The 22,980-nt window shown below is 42.0% G+C and overlaps 1 protein-coding gene across 1 annotated transcript; it reads right to left on the reverse strand.

Annotated features, from left to right (window-relative positions):
* Positions 1-8,523: 8,523 nt before the first annotated feature.
* On the reverse strand, positions 8,524-16,007 carry SAMD7 (sterile alpha motif domain containing 7). The gene is made up of 8 exons (XM_054283081.1): positions 15,905-16,007; positions 15,070-15,196; positions 14,799-14,935; positions 13,680-13,758; positions 10,626-11,305; positions 9,814-9,935; positions 9,432-9,542; positions 8,524-8,796 (listed from the first exon to the last, which is right to left on the reverse strand). The coding sequence occupies exons 1-8, from the start codon at positions 16,005-16,007 to the stop codon at positions 8,524-8,526; spliced, it is 1,632 nt and encodes a 543-aa protein (XP_054139056.1).
* Between the last annotated feature and the right edge of the window lie 6,973 nt (positions 16,008-22,980).

Genomic DNA, 22,980 nt, shown 5'->3' on the forward strand with positions numbered 1-22,980 from the left:
GGGGGGGGGGGGGCGGCGGCCTCGCGAGAGGCGGCGGGAGCGAGCGGAGGGGCGGGAAGGGGGCGCGCCCGCGGCGCCTCCGCCCGTCACCGCCCCCCGCCCCTCGGCCACCCGCCTCGGTCCCTCACCGAGCCGTCTGCGTGCCTCAGCGAACCCCTCGGTCTCTCACAGTGTCGCTCCGTCCCTCAGTTCCTCAGCGGTCCCTCCTCGGTCCCTCACTGTGCCCTCTCATTCCCTCAGTTCCTCAGCGACCCGCCTCGGTCCCTCACCTTCCCCACAGTCCCCTCAAAGCCTCATTCCACCCCGGTCCCTCAGCGCCTCAGCGCCTCGGTCCATCACCGCCCAGCAGCGCCCCGACTCGGTCCCTCAGTCCCCTCCATCCTGCCCCCGTCCCTCATTCTCTTCATGCCGCCTCAGCCCTAGTTCCGCCTCAGCCCTCACCACCTCCCTCAGCCCACCGCAGCCCCTCAGCCCTCACCAGTCCGCCTCGGTTCCTCAACCCCTCACCGGCCCCCTTCACACAATCACAAGACTGTCAGAGCCGAAAGGGACCCTGGAGATCATCCAGTCCAACTCCCCTGCCAAGGCACGGCCACCCAGAGCAGGTGACACAAGAACGTGTCCAGGTGAGTTTGGAATGTCTCTACAGAGGGAGACTCACAAACTGCCCGGACAGCCTGCTCGAGTGCTCTGCCACCTTCAGTGTGAAGAAATTGATCCTCATGTTGAGGCGGAACTTCTTGTGTTTTACTTTATGGCCATTGCTCCTTGTCCTGTCACAGGGCACCACCAAGAGTCCCTCAGCTCCTCTCCCCCTCAGCCCTTGACCTTGCTCCAGCTCTGGCTGTAAAAGTCTGTTTAAGTTTTCATACACTGAAATAGGATGTAAATCCTTAAAGATGCTCAATACAGCACCTTTGTTAACTGGTACTTATTTAAACAAACTCATTACTCAGACCCCATATACTTACAGAATTAGATTCAGAAAGCAATCTATATAAAGCAGAAGGGCCTTTTGCCAGAGGTTGTCCCACATACTTGTGCTATGAGGTCACTGGAGTTAGCAAAGCGTATAATCATTTATCCTGGCTCTGTGTTTCCAAACCACACCCTGGCACTTTGGGATGGAAAAGTATGTGCAGTGCTGCATTGTCTTGTCCAGTCCTGTCAAATCTTGTTGCCCCTTTCTGTTCCTATGATTTGGAACTCTCAGATTGAAAACTGGGCAACTAAGAACCTAAAAAAGCTTCCAGCAGCATATTTGCCCCCCAGTTTCAGTGCCAGGTTTTGTGCTCTTTCTGGTACGACATCTTTTTCTGTTGAATGTTTTCCTTTTGCTGTTGCTGGGCAGAAAATCTATACAAGTTACAAATTAAGCTGACTGACTGCAGAGTAAGTGAACTAGAAAAGTGTAATTCAAAAGATGAACTTCTAGGTAGAGGGAATTGAAGTTTTTATGGTTACAATAAAACAATGCCTCGTAAAATGCAGGCAGACTGCATTTATTAAAAAACACATGCTTTAAGTTGGCAATAATTTTAACAGTGATTTCATGTGCTTGACTTACAGTAATATAAAAGCACATCTGACATGGAGGCTTTCTTGCAGAAGAAGTTTCAGCCATCTGTAGCTTACAGATGCTAATCATACACGATGGCTGCAGTAAGGGCTTTGGCATGGTGCAGCTCTGACCCCTCTGCTCTGCCTGCACAGGCACAAGCAGAGCCCAAGCTGTGAAACTCTCCCTGCTCCATGGGAGATGCACTCTGGCCTCCTCCTGAAGGGTGCAATCACCTGATGGGTCACCATCCCTCATATTTCTAGTCTTGAGCTCTTTTAAAGTCTTATGTCTTACTCCTCTATGCCCTCTGCCTCTTTGAATCTATTGCTGATTCACAAACCCACCTTTAATGCTCAGCTCTTCATTTTGCAGGGTTTTTTTTGGCATGGTGTGTTATCTGCAGTACATCAAGATATTTGCTGCCAGAAAAGCACCTTGGATATCTGGCTAATGTCTCCTTTTTTTTTCCCTATAGAAATTTTAATGCATCTTTGTGAAACACTAAATTGCAGGAGCTCTTCCCAAGACAGCTGAGCATGGAGCAGCACAGGGAGCAAACCCATCACTTCAGGCAGATCTCTAAGAAAGGACTGAGGGATGGAAAATGGGCAAGGGAATGTGTAAGGCACTGTATGATGAATTCTCACCACTCTGGAGTACAGAGCAGATCATGACTGAGTCACACATGGAACAAGTTTATTCTCAGTCACCAGAATGGCAGAGCAGGAGAGCAGCAAGTGGCTGAATTCCAAGAAAGCCATGGAGTGGAAGTGAGGGTTCATACAGCGTGTGTTTAAGGTCAGTGTGTCTGTCAGCTGTGGGGCAGGCTGCAAAAAGAAGCATTGCAGAACCAGGCAGTGAAGACACAGCCCATAAAAGGCCAACTGCCATTGTGATGATTGTAGATTCAGAATTACTGTTGGGAAGGATGTTGCATACAAGTGGAGTGGTTTCCTCTTTCAACTGAAGCCAAACCAACAGCATTTCATTAACTTCTCTTCCCTCTTCTTTGCCCCAGCTGGGTGATCTAATACAGCAGTATGGATGCTGGAGGCTTGGCTCAAAAACCAGCTGGATACATTGATGGAACAAAAATACCTAATGAGCAAGCATTAAATATAGACATCACCTCTGTTTGTCTGGGAGATAGAACCCTGGAAATAAAGGAATTATCCTGAATTCATTATTGCTTTGTTCCTGTGCTCTAATTTAGGTATCTTCTCTTGGCCTCTGGGGCAGGACACTGAGTTACTCTTTGTGGTACATATTTTCTTCTACCCTTATATTAATTTCTGTCAATTTTTTGGCCTTTGTGCTATGTCTGATTGCTTTGGGTTCAATCATCCTGGATCCAGAAAATGATGTGGGGTTACCACAGCTACAGCTGCACAGAAGGACAATGCCATGTGCTGGCAATGGAATTACTGGTAAGCATGTCACTGATTACAGGGCCTTCTGCAAAACTGACTGGAGAGACATTCACAGGCAAAGCAAGTTCAGTTCTGAACCAACAAACTTGTAAGAAGTTCTCCTCTGGACACACAGACAATCCTTGAGGATTTGGGGGAGGGAGAGGAGAATGCACATTGGAAGGGAATGGAAGGGAAGGGAAGGGAAGGGAAGGGAAGGGAAGGGAAGGGAAGGGAAGGGAAGGGAAGGGAAGGGAGGGAAGGGAAGGGGAGGGAAGGGGAAGGGGAAGGGGAAGGGGAAGGGGAAGGGGAAGGGGAAGGGGAAGGGGAAGGGGAAGGGGAAGGGGAAGGAAATTCCCCAGCAATCTGTTAGGAGCCATTTCCTCTATTATCTACAGATGGTAGCATGCTGCAGGCTCTGGAGTGACCTCCCTTTTCATCCAGTCAGCTTCAACACTGAATGGGCTCACAATATAAAGAATATGGCTTTGTACTGCACAGCATCACATACTGTCAAGAAAGGTTCAGATAAAATCCACTCACAAATAACATGAGTCATAACTCAGAAACATATTCCAATGTAGACATATCCTGAGTCACTTCCATCTCAAAAGCTTATAAATATTTAGTTAGCCCCTTTGTTTTTAATTTAGCAGAGCAACAAAGGTTTATTAGACAAATGTCCATAATTATCTTTCACTAAGAAAGTTCTTAAATATGTCCACTCTTGCAAGTTCCTTTTCCTTTCTATACAACCCAGAATTATTAGGTACATATAACTGACAAAAATTCTAATTGAACTAAAAACTAATTTCTCTGGTTCTTCTGTAGTTTGCACCTATTTCTAATATCAGTTTGTTCACTGTAAGAATTTCATTTTTCATTTTCATAATTTCATTTAAGCAGTAAGTGGTGAGTAACTGGATATGTCTCTCCTGATATGGGCTGGCACATCAGCTCTTTCTAAAGACCACTGTCAGTCAGACCCTGCTGGAGTCAGTGAGGATGTACATGGACACATAAATGAAAAATACATCAATACATTTTCTGGAAGAACCAGCTGAGATTTTGCTCATATCTCTGTTTTTATCAGTGGCAGGAGGAGATGATAAAAATTACAATATTTAAGGTATAGCCTTAAAAACACTACCTGTTATTGTTTTATAAAATCATAAATTCATTGTTATGATTACAAGTGTTTGAGTTAAAAATATTTTTTATGTAAGGATGCAAGTCTTGAGTTTACATCCCTCCATTTAACAGGTTGAACTGGAAGCCAGGGAGTGTTTTACACACCACCTTCCACTGCAGAGTGCCCAGGGACTGCTGGAGTCCCAGGAATCCCAGCTGCACAGTGCTCCTCCAGCAGAGCTGTTGGAACCTTGCAGCAGAAAGATAATCAGCAAAGATTGGCTGATGAGCCAAGGCTGCAGCAAAGAACCAGGTTGGTTTGGTGCTTTCTTTTTTTTTTTCCATGGTCAGCAGTGCTTTTTCTGTTTTGCCATTTTGGTTGGTTGATCTGTATGTCAGTAATTCACACACACTGCTGCTGTGTCTTTAAATTTTGATAAATCAAAATGTCTATTCAAGCCTTTGCTGTGCTAGAGGAAAAAATACTGCATGATTTTCCATATAACATAGACAACAGGTTCTTCTTTACTCTGGGCTGAATTAAAGATTTGCATCCTTATCCACAGGGAAATTAGTGGTTCAGGAAGAGTCTGGGAATGGTAGCAGAACTAACGTCTGTCTGGAAAAAACCAGACTTGGGTAAACTTGGGAATGGACAAAGGAAAGAACAGCATAAGGGCCAAATCAACAGAGCTGTTCTTGTGGCCTCAGTACAGGTGATGAGAGGAGCAAAGGCTTCCCAAAGAAAGAGGAGCCTGGCAACTGCAATCACCCCCCAAAGCCTAAACAAATGAGAAAGGAGAGGTGAGCTTTTCTCTCAATGTAGCATTTATTATTATACTGAAATTGCCATAGCAATAAAGCTACAGCTATTTATTATAGCATGAAGAGCTAATCAGAACCAACCATCAGAGGCAGCTGAACCCTGATGAACACTGGAGTTTGGAACTGGATGATCTTTAAGGTCCCTTTCAACTCAAACCATTCTGTAATTCTATGAACACTCAGCCTCATAAAGGAGACTTGTTATTTTCCAGTGAATAATAAAGGGCTTAGGTAGAACATTACAATGGCAAGGTACCAAAACAAGAGCTGTATCTAGTTTTGGATGATTTCCTGTAAAATTTCTGATGTTGAAGGTGACCCAAAACACTGCACAACCAATCAACATTGTATGAGGGTAATTGGAAAGTAGAAAAGATGGGAAATTTCTAGAGAGTTTAAAAACTAGAGGTAGTTTTAAAAAACAGAGTGGGTTCTTTTTTCTGTTTCACACTCAAAGGATAATTTAACATTCTGAAAACTTTTCTGTGGCAGAGTCACAATTGGATAAAGTCTTAGAATATAAAACTTTATAAAGTAGTTGGTGGCATGGGTATGGGTCAATTTGAAATACCATCACCTTGTGAAACTATGTGCCTGTTCTTTTGTTTGTGTGCTGGATTAAAGTGACTGTCTGACTTGGACCTGGTGAGAATTCTGCACGACTTTTGTAATATTATAGAATTTTTTAGAGATTCTTCACCTGGAAAATTGATCAGAGAATTATCTTGTATTCCACATCATCATCATCTGCAGCCTACATGAGACCAGAAACTCAGGTTGTTGTAGGAAAGACAATCCATTTCTTCCTCTTCAGGACTTTCCTAAATCTGTTATTTATGACACAGGACCATTTGGCAATATGTTTGTTATGCCTTTTTATTAATCTTGTCTTTAACGTTGGCACTATTAAAAAAAATAAACTTAAATGGAAGTCTCTATCCTTAGGAGTCCAGACATTTACTGTAGATAGAGATAAAAGCAGGAACTTCTACAACACCCCTTAAAAACCTTCTCTTCTTTGTTAACTGCATCACTGCTATGGACTAAAACAGCAATAGGTGTTAAATGAAACATTTCTAATGATGCAACATTAAAACACATCATCTGCATCCCATTGTGATTTTAGTTGCATTGCAGAAAACAATAATGCAGTGGTGGCACAGACACCAGAAAGTTATTAGGAAGCAGAGTTCTGCTAGCATTTTTAGGTACTTGTGATTGCTACCTGAACCCTCTTGCAGCTGGAATAAACAATACATGTCCAAAAAGAACATGAGAATCAGCAAGGCCTCAGTCTTTACATATAAACACAATTCCTGAAAAGACATCAGCCTCTGGAAATATTGGTCTGTCTACTGATTCTGTGTACTTTTTAATTATTTTTAGCTTTTATTTTGATTTTCTCTGAAGTGTTTGTAGGGGACGAGACATTCATTACCAGTGGTATTTCCTCCATTAGAAATAGAATTATGCATGTTTAGGTAAATCCCTTTCCTTCCTATTTCACTTCACAGCTGTTTACCCTTCAGGGCTTGTTGCATTTTGGCTGCTGCAGCACATCTCCCCCAGTACAGGAAGCTATGAAGTAATTCCTTTTGTCATTTTGGGCAGTATGTGCAAAGGATCGTATGTTTGGTGTTGTTTTTTGGTTTTTTTTAATTGCAGAAGTAATGCAAGACTGCCAACTTTGCATCCATCCCAACTTGCTCAGCTTTTGGCATTGTTCATGTCTGACCCATTTACAAAAATAATCACACCCTCCAGAACCACATTTCAATCCTTCCTCCCTGGCATATGGGACTTGAAGTCAAGTTTTTCTGCTGTTACTTTAGAAAAACAAGTAAAGTTTCTTCATAATGTTGCCCTTAACATGTCCGCGGTGTTTCAGGTGCGCTGCGTTTTCCCTCGGAGGGACAGCGGGTGACCGAGTGGCTTTGCAGCGACATCTCCTGGCCTGATTCCCCTGAGCAGTGTCAGAGATTCCTCTGCCAGGGTGGAGATCTCATGTGGATTGAGTCGAATATTTCACACAGAGAGGAGGTAGGATGCCATTAGAAAACCAAGTAATTACTTCTGTTTAATCAGGTAAGTGACATTGTCAACATGATCGTCAATTGTACAAAAGATAAGTTAAAAATTGTTTTCATATGCTAAAAAGACTATAGATAATTGCCATTTCTCCAAAGGCTGCAAAGTTTGGACAGCATGGTAAGATGGACATCTAAGGTTGCTGTTTCAAACATCTAATCACACTTTATCTACTGCACAAATATTACAAAGACATAAAACAAATTATCTCTGGCTAAAGTAAAAAAATAGAATATGGAAATAATTCCCCTCCTTGTGTTTAGCCACTCACCATCTAAACAGCTTCATACCTCTGGAGTTTCAGTACTTGAGGCCACACAAACTAAACTAAGGGGAGGGAATCTAAAGTAGCAACACACAGCAGGTCCACAATATACCCACCCTCAATTTCAGAACTAGATTTTGTCAAAGATATTTGTGTGTCCTCTGCAGTAAAGAAGAGTTCTTGAGGGAGGAGAGTGGAAGTGTACCAACTTCTAAAGTCTGTGTGGAAAACCAGCGTGGGACCAAACCCCTAAAAAGGGAGCAAGGATAGTTCACACAGGAATCACAATAAAAGCTGGGGATTCGTCCTTAGCTAAAAGCTCTATTTCATGTCCTTGTTTGCTGTGAGATAATGACTCATCAGTAGCAGATGTGAGGGGAAGCCATATTCTTCCAGAGAACAGGGAGCTCTCAGGATGGCCTCTCTCAAAGTGAAGAACACTGAAGGTGCTGCAGAGGGAAGGGCTCTCCATGCTCACCCAGGTGAGCCCATGGGAAGGTGGCAGAGGCTGGCAGGAGCCAGGTGGCTTTGAGGCTGCTGCCAGCAGGCAGTGTCACTGTCCCAGTGACTGGCCTTAGTGGCTGAGGTTGGTGACTCATCTCAGCTTGCAGTCACGAAAAGCAAATTCCACCCCTGGTGACAAGAGTGCTTAGGAATAACTAAAATTGCTGTCACACATGGTATTTTCATGTTCAATCTGTGTATATTTATAAGCTGTATACCCTTGCCAGGCACTTCAAAAGGCTTGGTTCTGGAGCAGCAATGGATTAACTCAAACTGCTGAGTCTGGGTTATATTTGTCTGTATTCTGTAGGCAGTTCCATACTGTCCCAATGAATTCCATATGAATGTTCTGTACAAATTTTGTTCAACAGAAGCAGAAGTCAGCTATGTTTGGAAGCTGTGACCTTTCTCAGCAGTTTCTCAGTTGCCCACTGGAACACACATACAGTGCACTCTGAGTCTCTGACAGCTCTCAGTGATAACCCTGGACTTCAATCAAAAATTCAATTTACCTGTTAACTCTACTGGTATTCTTTTCAATGAATTGCACTTGAAAGTAATTGCACTAACCTGTAGCTGCACTTCTGAATGCCTTTCAGATACAACACTTGCATGCTGCATTGGCAACTTATTTCCTTCAGCCCCAGCCTTACAGAGGTTTCAGGCTGTAGCTTCTTCTCAAACACTTTGTAACTAGAGGTTCCTGGATTCTTAAAAACACATTATGTCCTGGATTTAGCTCAACTTTTCTGGAAAGCAATCATCTGGAAGTCAGCCTGGGATCCAGCTGTGTCACATGGATTTTCCCTGCTTTCTGAAACCATCTGTTCCACTGCTTGGGAGGTTTCTGGGTCCTGGGAGCAGGGGCTGTCCAGGGTGTCACCGCTGCTGTTGCAGTGCAGAGGGGAGGCCATGTCAGAGGGCTGCTCTGAGGGTTTCCCTGCAGCAGGAGGCAGGGGCACGGACAGAGGGACATTCATCATGTAGAACACATTGCCCAGACGTCGGGACACCTTTAAAGACAAAGGCACAATTGCAGCAATTACTTCTTGCTGTTAAAGCCATTAAACATCAGGCCTGACTCATCCCAGGCATCCCAAAGGGTCATCAAATTCTTGTGAAAACAATTTTTTTTCATTTTATATTTTTCTAGGCCCAGGTTGTGGAAGGAGCTTGTCAATACCCAGCTTAGGACCTTGGCATTGACAGCAGGATCCTCCTGCTCCCAAGGTGCTGCAGCACCCAGGGACAGAAGGGAGGCAAGCTGCCAGCCAGGAGTGGGGCAGGTGGTTGGAATGAGAGAAGAATGAGAGAGTACAAGGGGTCAAAGAAAAGAAAAAGAACTGGCAACAACAGAAACACAGAGAGAGTTGATATTAGTGGATGAAATTAAGGGCAGAAAACTGCAAACAGAGAGGGAGAATCTGTTACTGAAAAATGTCATGTTCCTTACTGTCTCCCTGTGTGCCATGGTAACGTGCAGGGAAGCAAAAGAAAACTTTGCTGGAGTGATTTATTTTCTCCCAATATTGTGGCAGTTACCAGTGAAAAAAAAAGTGCTTTAGTTTGGAAAAATTCCCTCCTGTCATCTTCTGGCACTTCCATGCCTCTGTGACTCACCATCTTGGCATACATTTAGTGATCATACCTGAGAGCGGATTTTTAATGCTGGTCCCAGTTTTAATCCCATTGTATCCAGGAGATGCTCCTCTGTTAACAGTGGAAGGGTTTCTCCATCAATAGCATGGTCTTTAAATATCTGATGAAAGGATAAAACACATCATAGTGTGCTAAAATAGACATTGGTTGTTATTTTTCATGCTTAACCCTGATGCATAAACAATAAAAAAAAGAAATAATAATTTTCCTGGTTTATCTTTATATTTGTCTTCTAACTGCACAAAGAAAATTATTATTATACTTGTAATTTTGGGACAATTAACTACCTTCCCACATTTTTATTTGCTTGCTGACATTTAAATCTTAGATGGTCCTAAAGACCTGAAAAAGTGGTGAATGTTTATAATCACCTGGGCATAATCTGAGCAGCCTGGGAGGCTGACAATGAAGTTGTGCACATCATCAACTGTCCACTTGCGAATGTCTTCGACAGAAGAAATGTCTTCTCCATTCAGGATCAGGCCATGGGCTCCTTTGAGGAGGAAACACAGAAGTTATCTTGAATTTTGCTGGCAAATCAGAGGAAATGATTGTTATCATGAGAATTTTTACACCTTTTCAGAACCTAATGTATTAACAGCAGGGTGTAGCCACTTGCAGATACAGGAGTCCTAGACACAAAATCACCAGGCAATGAGCAGAATCTGGTTCTGAAGGGGTTTTTTTAATGTGGCTTCTTTTGTTTACTGCTGGCACTGTACCTACCAGTCACTACACATGCCAGTCATGCTGCAGGACTTCTCTAATGAGTGCATTACCCAGTGCTTTTTCTTCTTTGGACTTTACTGTTACTTTAATTTGACTAATATTTCAGTAGAACAGATCCAAGTCTTTGGATGACTAGTCCATCCATGGATCTCCTAGTCCATGGTGCCTACTGTGAGTCAGGACATAGAGAATAGTTGTAGGCTGAAGAGACAGGCTAACTCACAACTTCATTCAGCAATTTTGGTTTTTTAAACCAAAACTACAGCCTGAAACCTAAATTCCTTTTAAAGACATGAACTGAATACAGATATTACTGTTTGCAGCATCAGAATTCTACTTTTAGTTGCAATGACTCTACCAAAAATTCACTTAAAACAGAGGGAAGAATTGAGAAACCAAATCAATAAAACCAGGTTATATCAACATATCACTCTAATCTGGAGATATGACAAACCTGAGGGTAGCAATGGGTTGTTGGGCACTGGAAATCCATATGGTAATGCTGAGAATGGGATTGCTGAAGGATACAGGTACTTGTCATCAAAAGCAGCACAGGAGCTGTTGGCTTCCTTCTCGTTTGTGTTGCTGCAGCTGGTGGTTTCTGTTGGAATTTCATGAGCAGCACAGTTTTTTCTCAAGCCTGGTTCAAACTCTTTGCAGTTCTTGGCAACCACAGCCGGCTCGGTCTGGTTTTTGCTCTGCTCGTGTTTGTTTGGTGTCTCCACCTCTACTTCCTTCTTGTCCTCTTTCTCCTCATCCGCTGCAGCTGAGGCAGAGTCTGTGGATTTGTCATCTGCCTGGTTCTTGGTGCCGTTGGCGCTGCCCTCGGCGCTTTTGTGATTTGCAGCTCTCCTCCCTGGGCGGCGCCCCCTCTCCCTCTGCAGGGTGGTGACAGGCGGGTAGGGGCTGCCTGCCACGAGCACGCTGCTGCCATGGATCTCGTCCAGGCTGGTCCTGTGGACGTACAGGTCGTTGGCAAGGTGCCCTTCAGGCAGTCTGTGCCTGCCGCGGAAAGCGATGGGACTCGCTGGCATCCCGTGGTAAAGGAAAGGGGCTTCCAGGCCCAGGAGTCCTTTCCGATGGGCTTTCTCCATTTCCTTTTGCTGGAAAATAGCACTCATCTCCATTTCCATTCTAAGAGACACACAGAGCATGAGCAGTTAGGGCAGCTCGGTTCCTTCATCACCTTTTGTTATTCAGCAGCAGAATAAAACTCAGATAAATGAATAGGCAAAAGTACTGCTTGTTCTGTCTCTCCCTTATATTGCTGTGTGTGACAGGGTACAAACTGCAGATGGAATGGCAAACCTGGCTGTATTTAACGTGCTGCCATTACAGATAGTAAGCTAAAAGAAATGGAAAACACATCTTCCATGTCATGGCCCTGGAAAACACTTCAGACAAAAATTGTTATTTGCATATTGGCAATCCAGACATGAGGATTATATTCACATTTGGAAAATAGTCTCCAGAGTCTAGGGGTTGAAGACTAAAGAAAATAATTGATTTATATTGTCACTCAGAAATTTGTACCGAAAACTGCAGAATTCCAGTGATTTTGTAAATTATAAAGAACAACAATGACATTATCTGTGGAACCTATGCATCTATTCAGAGTAAGCTAATGCTAAGTCTCTTGAGTAACCCTTCACAGTGCCTGGCACCGGGCCATGATCCTGAGAGTGTGAAAGGGTGAGATCCTGGTGGGAAGTGTTCAACTGATCTCCTTCCTTCTGGATGAATGCTCCAGAGTCTGTGCCAGCTTCCTGCTCCTGTCATAGTGGATGGGAGGGTTTGCCAGTGGGATACAGAGAATACAAGTATTTGTATTGTATTTGTAATAGTAGTATTTATCTCTGCTGTAGCAACCTTTGCTGGCAGCACCTTTCTCTGGAGCCAGGCCAGTGATCAAACAGAAAGGTAAAGCTCCTAGAGGAGCTTTGAGGAGCTTTCAGTGGGATTTCTGCATCTTTGGAAAAGAGCCTGTGAGGTAAAGCACTTTAAAGTGCATCAAAATAGCTTTCTTAGCACTGCAATGAGTATAACAGGTCACAGAGAGTCTGATCTTCAGGAGAGTGTAAAATTATCAGGAAAACAATTTGGGCAAAAGCTATCTATACAGAGTTTTGGTATGAGGAGGAATTATTTGATCACAAAATTCGGGGCTTTTTCTCTGCCTTCTTTTAATCTTTGAGACAACCTCCAACTTGTTGACTTTCTGTTTTCAGAGATACAAAGGAAGTGTTTTGTCTGTGTACTGTGTCCTTGTACGTTTTGCCTGATTGTCATTACTCCCACCCAGCTCTTGAGGTGACAATAAACAGCAGAAAGCATTGCATTCCTGCCTCCTCCTCCAGCTGAGATAGTGTGTTCCTGTCAGGAGCAGCAAACAGAGCTTTGGCATGAGGCAGAGACCCTTGGAGAGCAAGGATTTGAAGCCAGGTGCTCAGCAGCACAGTGCAGGAGATTGCAACCAAGTGCAGGAGGTTGTCAGCACCTGGTTTCTGGAACAGCTGAAAGGAGCAAGGGCAGCCCTAAAGGGGACCTGTGCTGCAGAGAGCTGTGTGAACACAGTGGAAATTGTCAGGGTGGCAGAAAGCTGGGGTAAAATGTTTCTAAGGTGTTGGTGAGCTGTTTCATGTTGGAGTTTTGCTGTTTGGGGGGCTGAGGGAAGAGCCTGAGCAGGTAGGACCAGCTCTGATGTGGCTGTGGGTGTATGACATGGCCATGTTTGCTGCTTGTTGTTTCACTTGTTTTTCTCAGGGTTTTTGCCATGTGGCAAGAGCTACAGGAAAGGCATTGCTGATGCAAATCTTGTGCTTGGAGAAGTTTAGCAATCAAGCTTTGCTGACTTAAGAGCTCAAAACACTTCCATCACAATTTTTTTCAGATGACTGTACAGAACTTGACTGTTCTTTGCTCTTACTCTCACTGTGCGAGGGGTACTCCCACTGAGTAGTGTAACTCAGAGCAGGAGTGGCTGAGGTTAGAGTTCCTCTGTGGAAATGCTGTGGCCATGAGGGAGGGCACTGCTGGTCTTTTAGCCAGCTGCTGACTACACTGAAACTGCTACAAATAACTGGATTTCCTACAGTCACTCTGCTATTCCAACTCCTTGGTCAAACTAGGAAAGCTGCCCACCCTGCTGGGGTGGAGGCACAGCTGCCTGTCCCAAGGGCCCAGCTACAGGCCTGAAGTGTTGTGTGTGATATCACACAGCTGCAAAGTTGGAATTTGTTTCTGAACTTTTGTAACTTCAGGGTGTTTGGATCTGCATTCAAGGGCTGTGGCTGTAGCTTGTTCTTTTCCTTAACCAAGCTAAGGGGTTTGTTTATTTTTGTTACATCATTTTAGGAATAAAAGCAAAATAAGGCAAGCAGAAAGTAGTAGCTTCAGGCCTTAATTGATAAGGGCCCTCTGCTTCTTTGTGTGACTTGAAAAACAATCTCAATCACTTTGCTGCTTTAATCCTGGCATGAACCTCAGAGCAAAGCTTGCTATTGATTACCTGGCAATATTTTGCTTTTGAACCAGTTCTTGTCTTCTGGCCACAGCTTCCATGGATTCTGGTTGTAGAAAGCTGTATCCTTAGAGGGAAGGAGAATAAAAAAATCTTTAAAATTCTCTGGTTTCCTCATGCAAATGCAAAACCCCCAAAGCAGTGCAGAGACACTTTTAAAAACTTCATAAATCTTCAGCTGTGGGCTTCACTAGGAAAGTGATAGGATTTCAAGCTAAATCCTATTTGTTGTCATTGTTTTGGTGGCAATATGTAGAAAGAACATGAAGTCCATGATCAGGTGTTTTCAGGATCAGATCTGTAGTTAGGAATACCTGCCATTAACCACAAAGGGTGGTTTTATTTGGTGACATATGCCTTTAACTACTCAGAAAATAATAGCCCTCAGTTGAGCAAAGCAAACCTGCTCCTTCAAGACTGCTTTCAGCCTGGAGGCTGTGTAATTTTAAATTACATTTCCTCTTGAGATCCATGTTAAGGCAGGGAAAGAAGCCAAAATCAGAAATTTTTCTTGATGTATTGATGTGACATTGAAAATACATTCATTCATCTCAAAGAAAAACTCTTGAGCTCATTTTGTATAAAGTAATATGTAACTTTTTGTACAGCATGACATGAATGCCATAGTTGTGATGTCCAGCCTTCCCCTTGGAGCTGTGCCCTCTAATTTTGAGCCTTTATTAAAAAGGACTTGTATTTGCCCTACATGAATTAAGTGGCATGTGGTATTATCATTAGAGAATATGATCTGTGTAAAGCAGCCAATACTCATATAAGAGCAAGAGTAAACTGTAGTGTAAAAGTGTTGATGAGGAGCTATTTTTTTAGCTATAGCCTTTTGTTTTGGTGTTAAAGTGCTCAGAAAATACAAAAAGAAAAGGAGGGAACAAAAACATGCAAAAGACTGAGAACTGCATTTAACAAAGGATAAAAGGGACTTGCTTAGATCTAAACTGGCACAAGCTGCCTGCTTTTAGTGAGACTGTTTTTCTAAATAAAATAAACTGTTACTGACAGTACCTATAAACCTATGGAAAACTAGCAGGTGCAGCTGGCTTTCTGATCCACCTGGTCCCACTTTTCAGGATGCAGAGGGTGCTTTGTTACCTGGGCCTGGGTAGACACGGTTGGACAGCAGGTTGGGCATGTTGGGGTGCTGTGGGACTGTGGGTCCCAGGTGGGATGCTATGTGGATTTGCCTGGGGTCAGCTGAGGCCATCATTTCAGTTGAAGGCAGCAGATCTCTGGGAGGAAAAAAACCCATTCAGATATGCAGAGGATATTTATTAGTTAAGAATAACCAAAGGTCTTTATAACCTCGGGGACTGCACACACAGTGATGAACTGCAGTGCTGGAACAGAAATTGGTGCCTGGTACCTCTCCACCAGTCGCGGCTCGAACTGGGCCGGGATCGCCTGCATCCTCTGCTGGCCCGGCCCCATCAGCTGCGGGTTTACTGCCATCAGCTGGTTCCTCATCAGCATCTCCTGCCGCTGCCGCAGCTCTGCAAGGCACACACAGTTCTGCTCTCAGAGGGGTAAGTTAGGAAGTGATTCTGGCTGCGGTATAACCTTAGCAGAAAAAAATGTTTTGTTTTGTTTTGTTTCCTCTAGTGCAATTCACACCTTTTTTTTAATAGCAGCAACTGAAAACATGTTTTCACTGACACCTGAACTACTTTGTTTAAATAATGTAGATTTATTTAATCAAACTGCAGTAAAAATAAATAGGATGTGCTCAGTCAAGTGTATCAAAGGACAAATTACAATGAATAATAATTTATATAATACTGTGAAAGAGAAGATAGCTATGGATGTTCAGTTCTCTGCTTGAGAGGGTTTTAATTTCTAATACAGGTTCATTTTAAGAAAAATCATACTAGGTGGAACCTACATTGTCATGAGAAAGCAGGTCTAGAAAAAAAAGCCCACAATGGTGAACCAGAACATCATAATGTCTAGCTGTGGCTTTTGTTCTGAGTTCTTGCATGCCATTTACTTGTCTTCCAGATGCTCAGCATCTCTTAATCACATCCTGAATTCCAAGAGCCCTCTGTGTTAATTTTTAATTACTTTAAGCAAAATACTTCTGCAGTTACTCCTAAGATAAATCTGAAATAACCTTTTAAAGACATCAAACCTGCTACTGGCTATTTCTTGTAAGTGGTAGAAAAACCACAAAAGCACAGTGCAGGGGGTTCCTTGCTGCTCACCTCCTGCTGCCATGCCGCCTGCCAGCCGGTACAGATGCTTTTCCTCCAGGGCTCCCTGTTCCCCCAGGATGGACATCTTCCTCATGTGCTCCCGGGGAGTCATGCTGCAGGGGGACAGCAACAGCTCTGCTGCTCTAAACAACCAAAGCAGCAGCACCAAAGAGAGCAATGAGACATTCAGCAATGAGAAACAGAGAAGGTTATGCAGGTTGTTCCCCGGATAAGCAGGTCATGGCTGGACCCTTCCATGCCTGTGTGTTGTAGTGTTTTCCATGTAGACAGTTCCAGTTTTCAGGACAATGCAAATATTGTCCTTGCTTACACTGACTTGTTGGGTCCTACAATGCAAGAAAAATCAAGGTGCTGGAAAATCACACCTGCTCAAAAGGAGGTAATTAAGCCCAAGCCTTTTCCTCAGCCCCTGGTGTGTCTGAGAGCAGTGATGTCCTCCTACTTAGGAAGGCAGGTGTCTTTGGTTTAATTTCAGAATTGTAGCAGTTTGGAGCCCTGCCTACTGTAAACTTAGTGAAGCAGATGGAAATAAATAGTAGAAATTGTCTATTCCAAATGACATCAGCCCCTTAAGGCTGCCAAATTGAAGTAAAAAAGGTAAAAGAACATGCTTTGTAGTGATGAAAACAGTGATAAAACTGGTAACACTCAGATGAATTATATATTTATATTAATTAATATATGTAATTAATATATACATAATTAATAATTTTAAAGGAAGCAAGTCCTGTAACCCAGAGCCAAGATGTTAAAGAGTTATCCTGTATGGAATGCTTTGAGTTGAGGAGTTGGCAGAAGGAGCAATCTGGCTCCCAAGGCAGCATCAGGAGCATCCGTACATTCATCTCACACTAGACTTGCACAACAAATGATTAGATTTAAAATTTTTCTTTAAGTAAGGAGTTGAATTTCCATCCCCACTTAGCTCTGATGAAGTGGATTCTTTCTGTCCTCTGAAAGAAGGAAAACGTACTGCTGAAGTGTTCTCATCCTGCAGATAGAGAGTTACAGCTCCAGGAGTTCAGCCAGCATTTGGTAGAGGTAACAGTGAGGGAAATGCAAAGACAGGAACAATGTTCCTTATCCAAAAATGAGATAAAAGTGAAGTCCTGTGTTTCATTACCCAAGCCATTTATAAATTAGATGTATCATTATAACTTTATTGCTTTTGACCTATTGATGAGTTTAAAATAATCTAAGTGATAGATATCAATCTAATTCTTGTGCCTAAGAAATTTACCATTTCTGTGGTATGAGGGAGATATTTGGTCTCAAAATGAGTCTACCAAAAGGTAAACAAGTGAGTTTACCTTTTTTCAGCCATTTACACTGAAGGTAGAGGGTGAACTTAGACCATACCTCTGGTGCTCCCTCTAAATAAAGAATGCTTTACATTTGTAAGAGTAGATGTTGGATTCTGTGTTGGCCAAGACTCAGATCTTCCTGGCACCAGACAAGTCTGTCAAATCCCAGACCAGCACCACGGCCTTTGTTCTGGATATTTGTATCTGAACCTGTTTCCATTGGCTTTTTTTTTAGGATACTTTAGACTTAAAGCGATTTAGGCTGCTGGGTGCCTCATGAAGAGCATTTGAGCTGCCAAAGTGCTTCTGAGCTGCTAAAGCATTTTAAAGCTCAGGACTAAAGCGATTTAGTGCTGGACTAAACTTTTCAACAGCTCAAAAAAAAAATAGGTGGTAACTGGGACGGTGGTTATTTGCCATACCATATTGTTCAGTGAGCCATTTAAGGGTTTTTCTTTTTTGGATAGAGACTCTGTATTGAATACTCTGCAAAACAAACTGCAATGTTAAACTTCATGCTGCCCTTCTTGCAGCCTGGCCTTTGGCCTTTATCTAGGTCTTTTTTTTCTGGAGAAACCTGCTCTTACCAAAGATGTCAATGCTTATTGTAGAGGCATTGGACTGGATGGCCTCAAAGGTCCCTTCCATTCCAAACTGTTCTGTGATTCTGTGATGGTGCATTAGAGGTTCAGATAGCATAATGGAAAAAAGACTCAGGAAATTTTAACCTTTTTATTCTAGTAAATCAGGGAAAAAATAAAATTAATAATGAGTTTTAATACTGACACATTTGTCTCTCAGATGACTGGCACGTTGTACCACTTTTGCATTTTAGAAACTGCTAGAATGTGTCAGTCTCCTGTTTAAATCAAAGTTGTGAATGTGTTTAGTTTTTTTTTTTCTGGAGAAATGTCCCTTTGTGGGAACAAGACACACAATTAAAAGACATTATCTTCCTCAGGCCTTCCTAGAACTTCTATGCTTCTCCCTAAAATCCCACCAGTGACTGAAATTATATGATGCAACTTTAAATTGTAGAATCGTGGAAAACCTGGTGGGAAAAGAGCCATCTGTTCTGGCCCAAATCCCTCCTGTGGGATCCCATATATCCTGCCTGTTCTGACAGACATCCATCCAAAAGCAAGCAGCAGTGAGTGGTTAGAAACCAGTAGCACCAGTATCAGTGTGGTGTGCTCTGTGTAGTCTGTTGTTCCCAAAATAAGTCTGGATTTTGTGTTGGATGTGAAGGATGATACAGTGGCTGTTGACAGGCAGTCTCACTGCCTCCTTTCAGGGATTAAGCAGAAACTATGTAAGAACTTTCTTTAAAACTGTTGCCATTTTTCCCAGAATGTAGGGTACTGATGACAGCAGCATCCACAACAAAGTGATCCATATTTACTGATAATTATTGTCCACCAGATGATCAAGATTCACAGACCACCATTTCAGACAATGAGCATCTGAAAAAAAAACTTATCCTTCAAAGGTAGACAATGTGGTCTTTTGGTTTCACATGGAAAAGTTCTTGCATTGAAAAAGTCATGGAATAATATGATTTAAAAGTTCTTTGGTATCTTCTTCCACTAAAGCTGTGGCTTGCTCCTTCCACTGACCCACTTTTTGAATCATCATAAGCCAAAAGGAAGGTTTGATTCCTTTGTGAGGTTTTCACTGGAGTTGCATCATGAAATCATTCTGGTTTTTTCATTAGTGTGCAAACAGTCCTATTTAACATATCCTGAGTTTCTTCTCAGATACATAAAAATAACTGTGGTATTTGTGATATAAATTTGAGCTGCTATTTCTACCATAATTCTAATCTCTTGCTGCAAGTTGAATGGCAAAATATCCATATGGTTCAAACTTAAAGGACATGTTTTGTACGTGTGTGTGTTATCTGTATTAAATTACTTCTTTATTTCCCTGAATGTCCTGTTAGTGAAGTATTGAAATGATCAGGTGGGATAAATAGCTTAATAACCTAATATAAAGATTTGTTTGTAACTCTGTGTCAGCAGGAAGTGCTGAACCTGACTAATCCATGTTAGTCCATTTAGAAAAACATCTTTTTCAGTTACTTAGCTGGGGTTCTGACCTGCAGGTCAAATTTAGGGTAGTTTAGGTTCATACTATTTTCATAACAAGTCACATATTAGAAACCACAGCAGCTGAGGAGGATCTGTGAGGGAACAGGGAAAGTACACTTCTGATACATTTATTAGCTGGGATTTGAGAGGAGCTCAAAATCTGGCATCAGGGTTCATATAAATTCATACACACCAGCTGTCCAGCGTTAGATTCATATATGGCTCTGCTCTGATCCTATTGCACAAATCCTGGCTGTACAGCACATTACAGGGATGAAGACAAGTTAATCTCTGCCTTTAGAGTCTTACCCTTAGCAAACCCTTCTTGGCAGCAGGCAGAACCACTCACCCAGGACTAATTCTGTCTCAATTTATTAGATGAGAAGCGGCAAGACACGAACTTTATGAACCAGGAGCATTTGCAAATCTAATAATGCAACAATTTAAAAATATCTATAGCAGTCTATGTGTTGATGTTATCAATTGGCAAAATATGGTTTAATCGTATGTAATATAGATTTGTTGGATGACTTGTTTTATTAGTTAAATGCATTGAGATTTCATTTACAAATATGCTTTTCTTTACACAAACACATGGAATTAGCATTCTTTAAAGCCCATATTTAGTGAACTACAACAGTGTCTCCACAGACTGGAAGCTGAGTATTGTTTAAAATGCTCAGGTAAATTTGTGTCAGCTGAATCAGTCAAATACACAATAGGAACATGTATTCATGCTTATGAGAGAAACCTGTGAATGAAGACATACATAATCCTATTTGCATTTCCTTTGGCTTCCCTTTTAGAAAAAGCTGACCTGATTGCTTGAGAAATCAGGTACTGTTTTAAAAAATAGCTAAATATTCCAATATTATTAATAGTCTTAATGTTATTAGTTATTGGATCAAGGGTTCTTGATCTGAATCTATGCTGAGGGTCATAAAAGTAGAGTTGTAATTGTTCCAAAATCCACAGTCAGCAAAATAAATAACTTTTGGAAAGGAAAAAAGCAATTATGCCAGCATTACATCATACAGGAGCATGAAATATGTCTTCTTAATTGGAGCAAGGTGCCACTGGAGAGGCTGTGGGGCTAAATTCTAATCCTAGATATGTGGGCACAGACTGCTCAGAGACTGAGATTAGAGTGTAATCCTAAAACTGGATTGAGAACGATACATTCCCTAAAGAAAGGAAAATAACTCTATTTATACAGTGTGTGTCAGCCAGCAGAGTTTGTGTTGAATGCCTTCACACTGGCTGGGAGACGCAGACCTGCCCGTTCTTGAGCCAGCTGATTGGTACAATTGTGAGCAGCAAGTCACTCTTTTTTTTAAACATGCTGTTCTCAGGCAGTAGTCAAGGCTTAGTGCTGGCAAACTCAATCCTTCAGGAACTAAGCTGGGTTCATAACAAAAGCTCATCTTGTTCCCCTTGGAATGGCTGTGGGCAAGGGGAGACTTATTCCTGTCTAAGGCAGCACTCAGGCTGAGCATGGGCTGAAGCCAGAGGTGGAGATGCTTTGTGCTGAGCACAAACACACAGAGAGGGCCTGTGAGGGGACAGAGACAGATGGTGGAGGAAAAGGGAGCTGAATTCCTGCTGTTTGATGTGGCACTGGACAGTCCACAGCTGAGGTGGGAACTACTCCATGCGCTTCTCCCTCTCAGCTCGGCGCAGTGACCACGGGACTGGTCACTGCACAGCACAGGGCTGAGATTTGTTTGTGTTTGTGGCAGCACCCAAAGGCTCCTCTGGGATCACTCTGAGGGCTTTAACAACTCCTGTTTAAAAACTAAGTACAATAGCTAAGCAAGAACTAATGAAAATAGAGGAGAAATTGTGTGCATGCACTCAGAATGCTGTGCACCCACCCTGGATCGTGGCATACTGGCACAGGGAGATGTTTACAAGGGATGGGTCTTCCTATTACATCAGTTATATACACTGAGATAAAAGCATGATGTCATTTGTTTTCCTTGTGGATTTATTTCATAATTAGGGATGACACTTGAAACATTATCCTCTTTCTTAGACTCTTTCAGAAGCCTAGAGATTACAAAATATGGTAAAAGCGGGGTCAGTTAAAAGGAAACTAAACTCTGTGGGTTTTACTTTTTGATAATTATTCATTTTAAAGCATTAAAAAGAAATGTGTTGCTTTTGAATTTTATTTTTGAATACTGGAAATGGAAACTGTGAGACAGAAAGCTTTCTGATCATTGGAGGGCCAGGCTGGTATTTCCAAATGAAATGCAGCTGAATTTTAGTGGGATTTGTGTCTCACTTTTACATGAAATGTCAGTGCAAATGACAACTCTCTCAGTGCCAAAAGTAACCAGGTAGTGGAAAAAGGAATGAGTTTTAGTTAGACTATTTAAAACTATTTTAATTTAGCAATTCTTTAACTTAACTGGCTAACTAAAAGCTTAAATCTAGAAAATTTGTACTGAATCGTTAGTACCTGCCCTTTTCAGTTAGGATATTAAATACTGCAGCAGTATCCCTTGAATTTTCCAAAACCTTACATTTGATGAGTCTCCCACTAAGAGTATGTGGGTTTCCATCATTAATCATTTCAGGTCAGGTTCCTTTATTAAAAAGCAAAATACAGCACATACACATCTTAAAAAATATTTGCGGGTGCGTTAGAATATAAATATGTAACAGGTGTCAGATACTAAACTCACTATTATTATCTAAATTCATGTATGAAGTCACAGGTTTTAATACAAACTTCTGCCCCTTGTGAGATTAGCATGTAAAATTGCACACCTGACCCTGTGAACAGGCTCAGAAATCAGCACCTCAAACAGACTGAACATCTTCAGCTCCAGTCTGAAGTATCAGACCATGAGAGAATTACTTGAGTTGGCATTGCCTCCCTCCCTTACTCTTTCCATGTTCTGCTGTGCTGTGGAGGTCTGGCAATCCACATGTTCTCTAACTAAAGAACTTGAATTTTTCACTCCAAACACAATGCAATAGTGCCCAAGCCTTTCTCTGTCTACAGCTAATTCTGCCCACAAACTCAGATAATAACAAAATCTAAGGAGACATTATTACCTTAAGATATTTTTAAAAATTTGACCAACTGTGTACTGTGTTGGTATTCCACAAACCTGCCAACACTGAAGTTTGTTATGATGTCTACACACATACAACCAAAATTTTCATTGGCTAGATCTAATGTAGTTACATCAGACTAAAGCAGCCAGATATATCTTGTGATGATGGCCTTGATTACTTCTGATTGCATGCTAATTTGGAAAATCCGCTGCACCAGGAAATAGCTATAAAATATTGAGATTTTTCTGTTTCACTTTAAAAGATAAGTTAGCACAAAGATTAAGATAAATATGTTAACAACCACTTAGCTTTTAAGAATTTTATGTTATGGATAGACAAGACAGGGAAACATTTGTACATATATAACAAGCAATGCAATCTGAATCCAAAGTCTTCTAGAAAAATACTGAGTATGGAAGGACAAGCCTTCCCAAAGTAAGATCCTGTTTGCAAAACAAATCTTAAAATATCTCTAAAATGATCAAGTTATGTTGTAAGAAATATGGTATTTGCATCTGAATATGCAGAATTATTTACCCTAAGAATACCTATAGCAGATTGCTGAGAAATCAGAATAGACTCAATCACATACTTCATACTT

This window comes from Melozone crissalis, unplaced genomic scaffold, assembly GCF_028551555.1.
Source record: "Melozone crissalis strain CALT ecotype California unplaced genomic scaffold, PUWL_Pcris_2 ptg000034l_1, whole genome shotgun sequence".
In the NCBI taxonomy this organism is placed as follows: domain Eukaryota; kingdom Metazoa; phylum Chordata; class Aves; order Passeriformes; family Passerellidae; genus Melozone; species Melozone crissalis.

Bases quoted from the DNA above. Each gene is read 5' to 3' on its own strand.
- SAMD7 (XM_054283081.1), bottom strand. From the start codon at position 16,007: ATGACTCCCCGGGAGCACATGAGGAAGATGTCCATCCTGGGGGAACAG. The intron at 13,759-14,798 runs GTAACAAAGCAC...CTTCCCTCTAAG, and splicing joins CCGTGTCTACCCAGGCCCAG to GATACAGCTTTCTACAACCA. The intron at 8,797-9,431 runs GTATGATCACTA...TTGTCTTTAAAG, and splicing joins CATTAAAAATCCGCTCTCAG to GTGTCCCGACGTCTGGGCAA.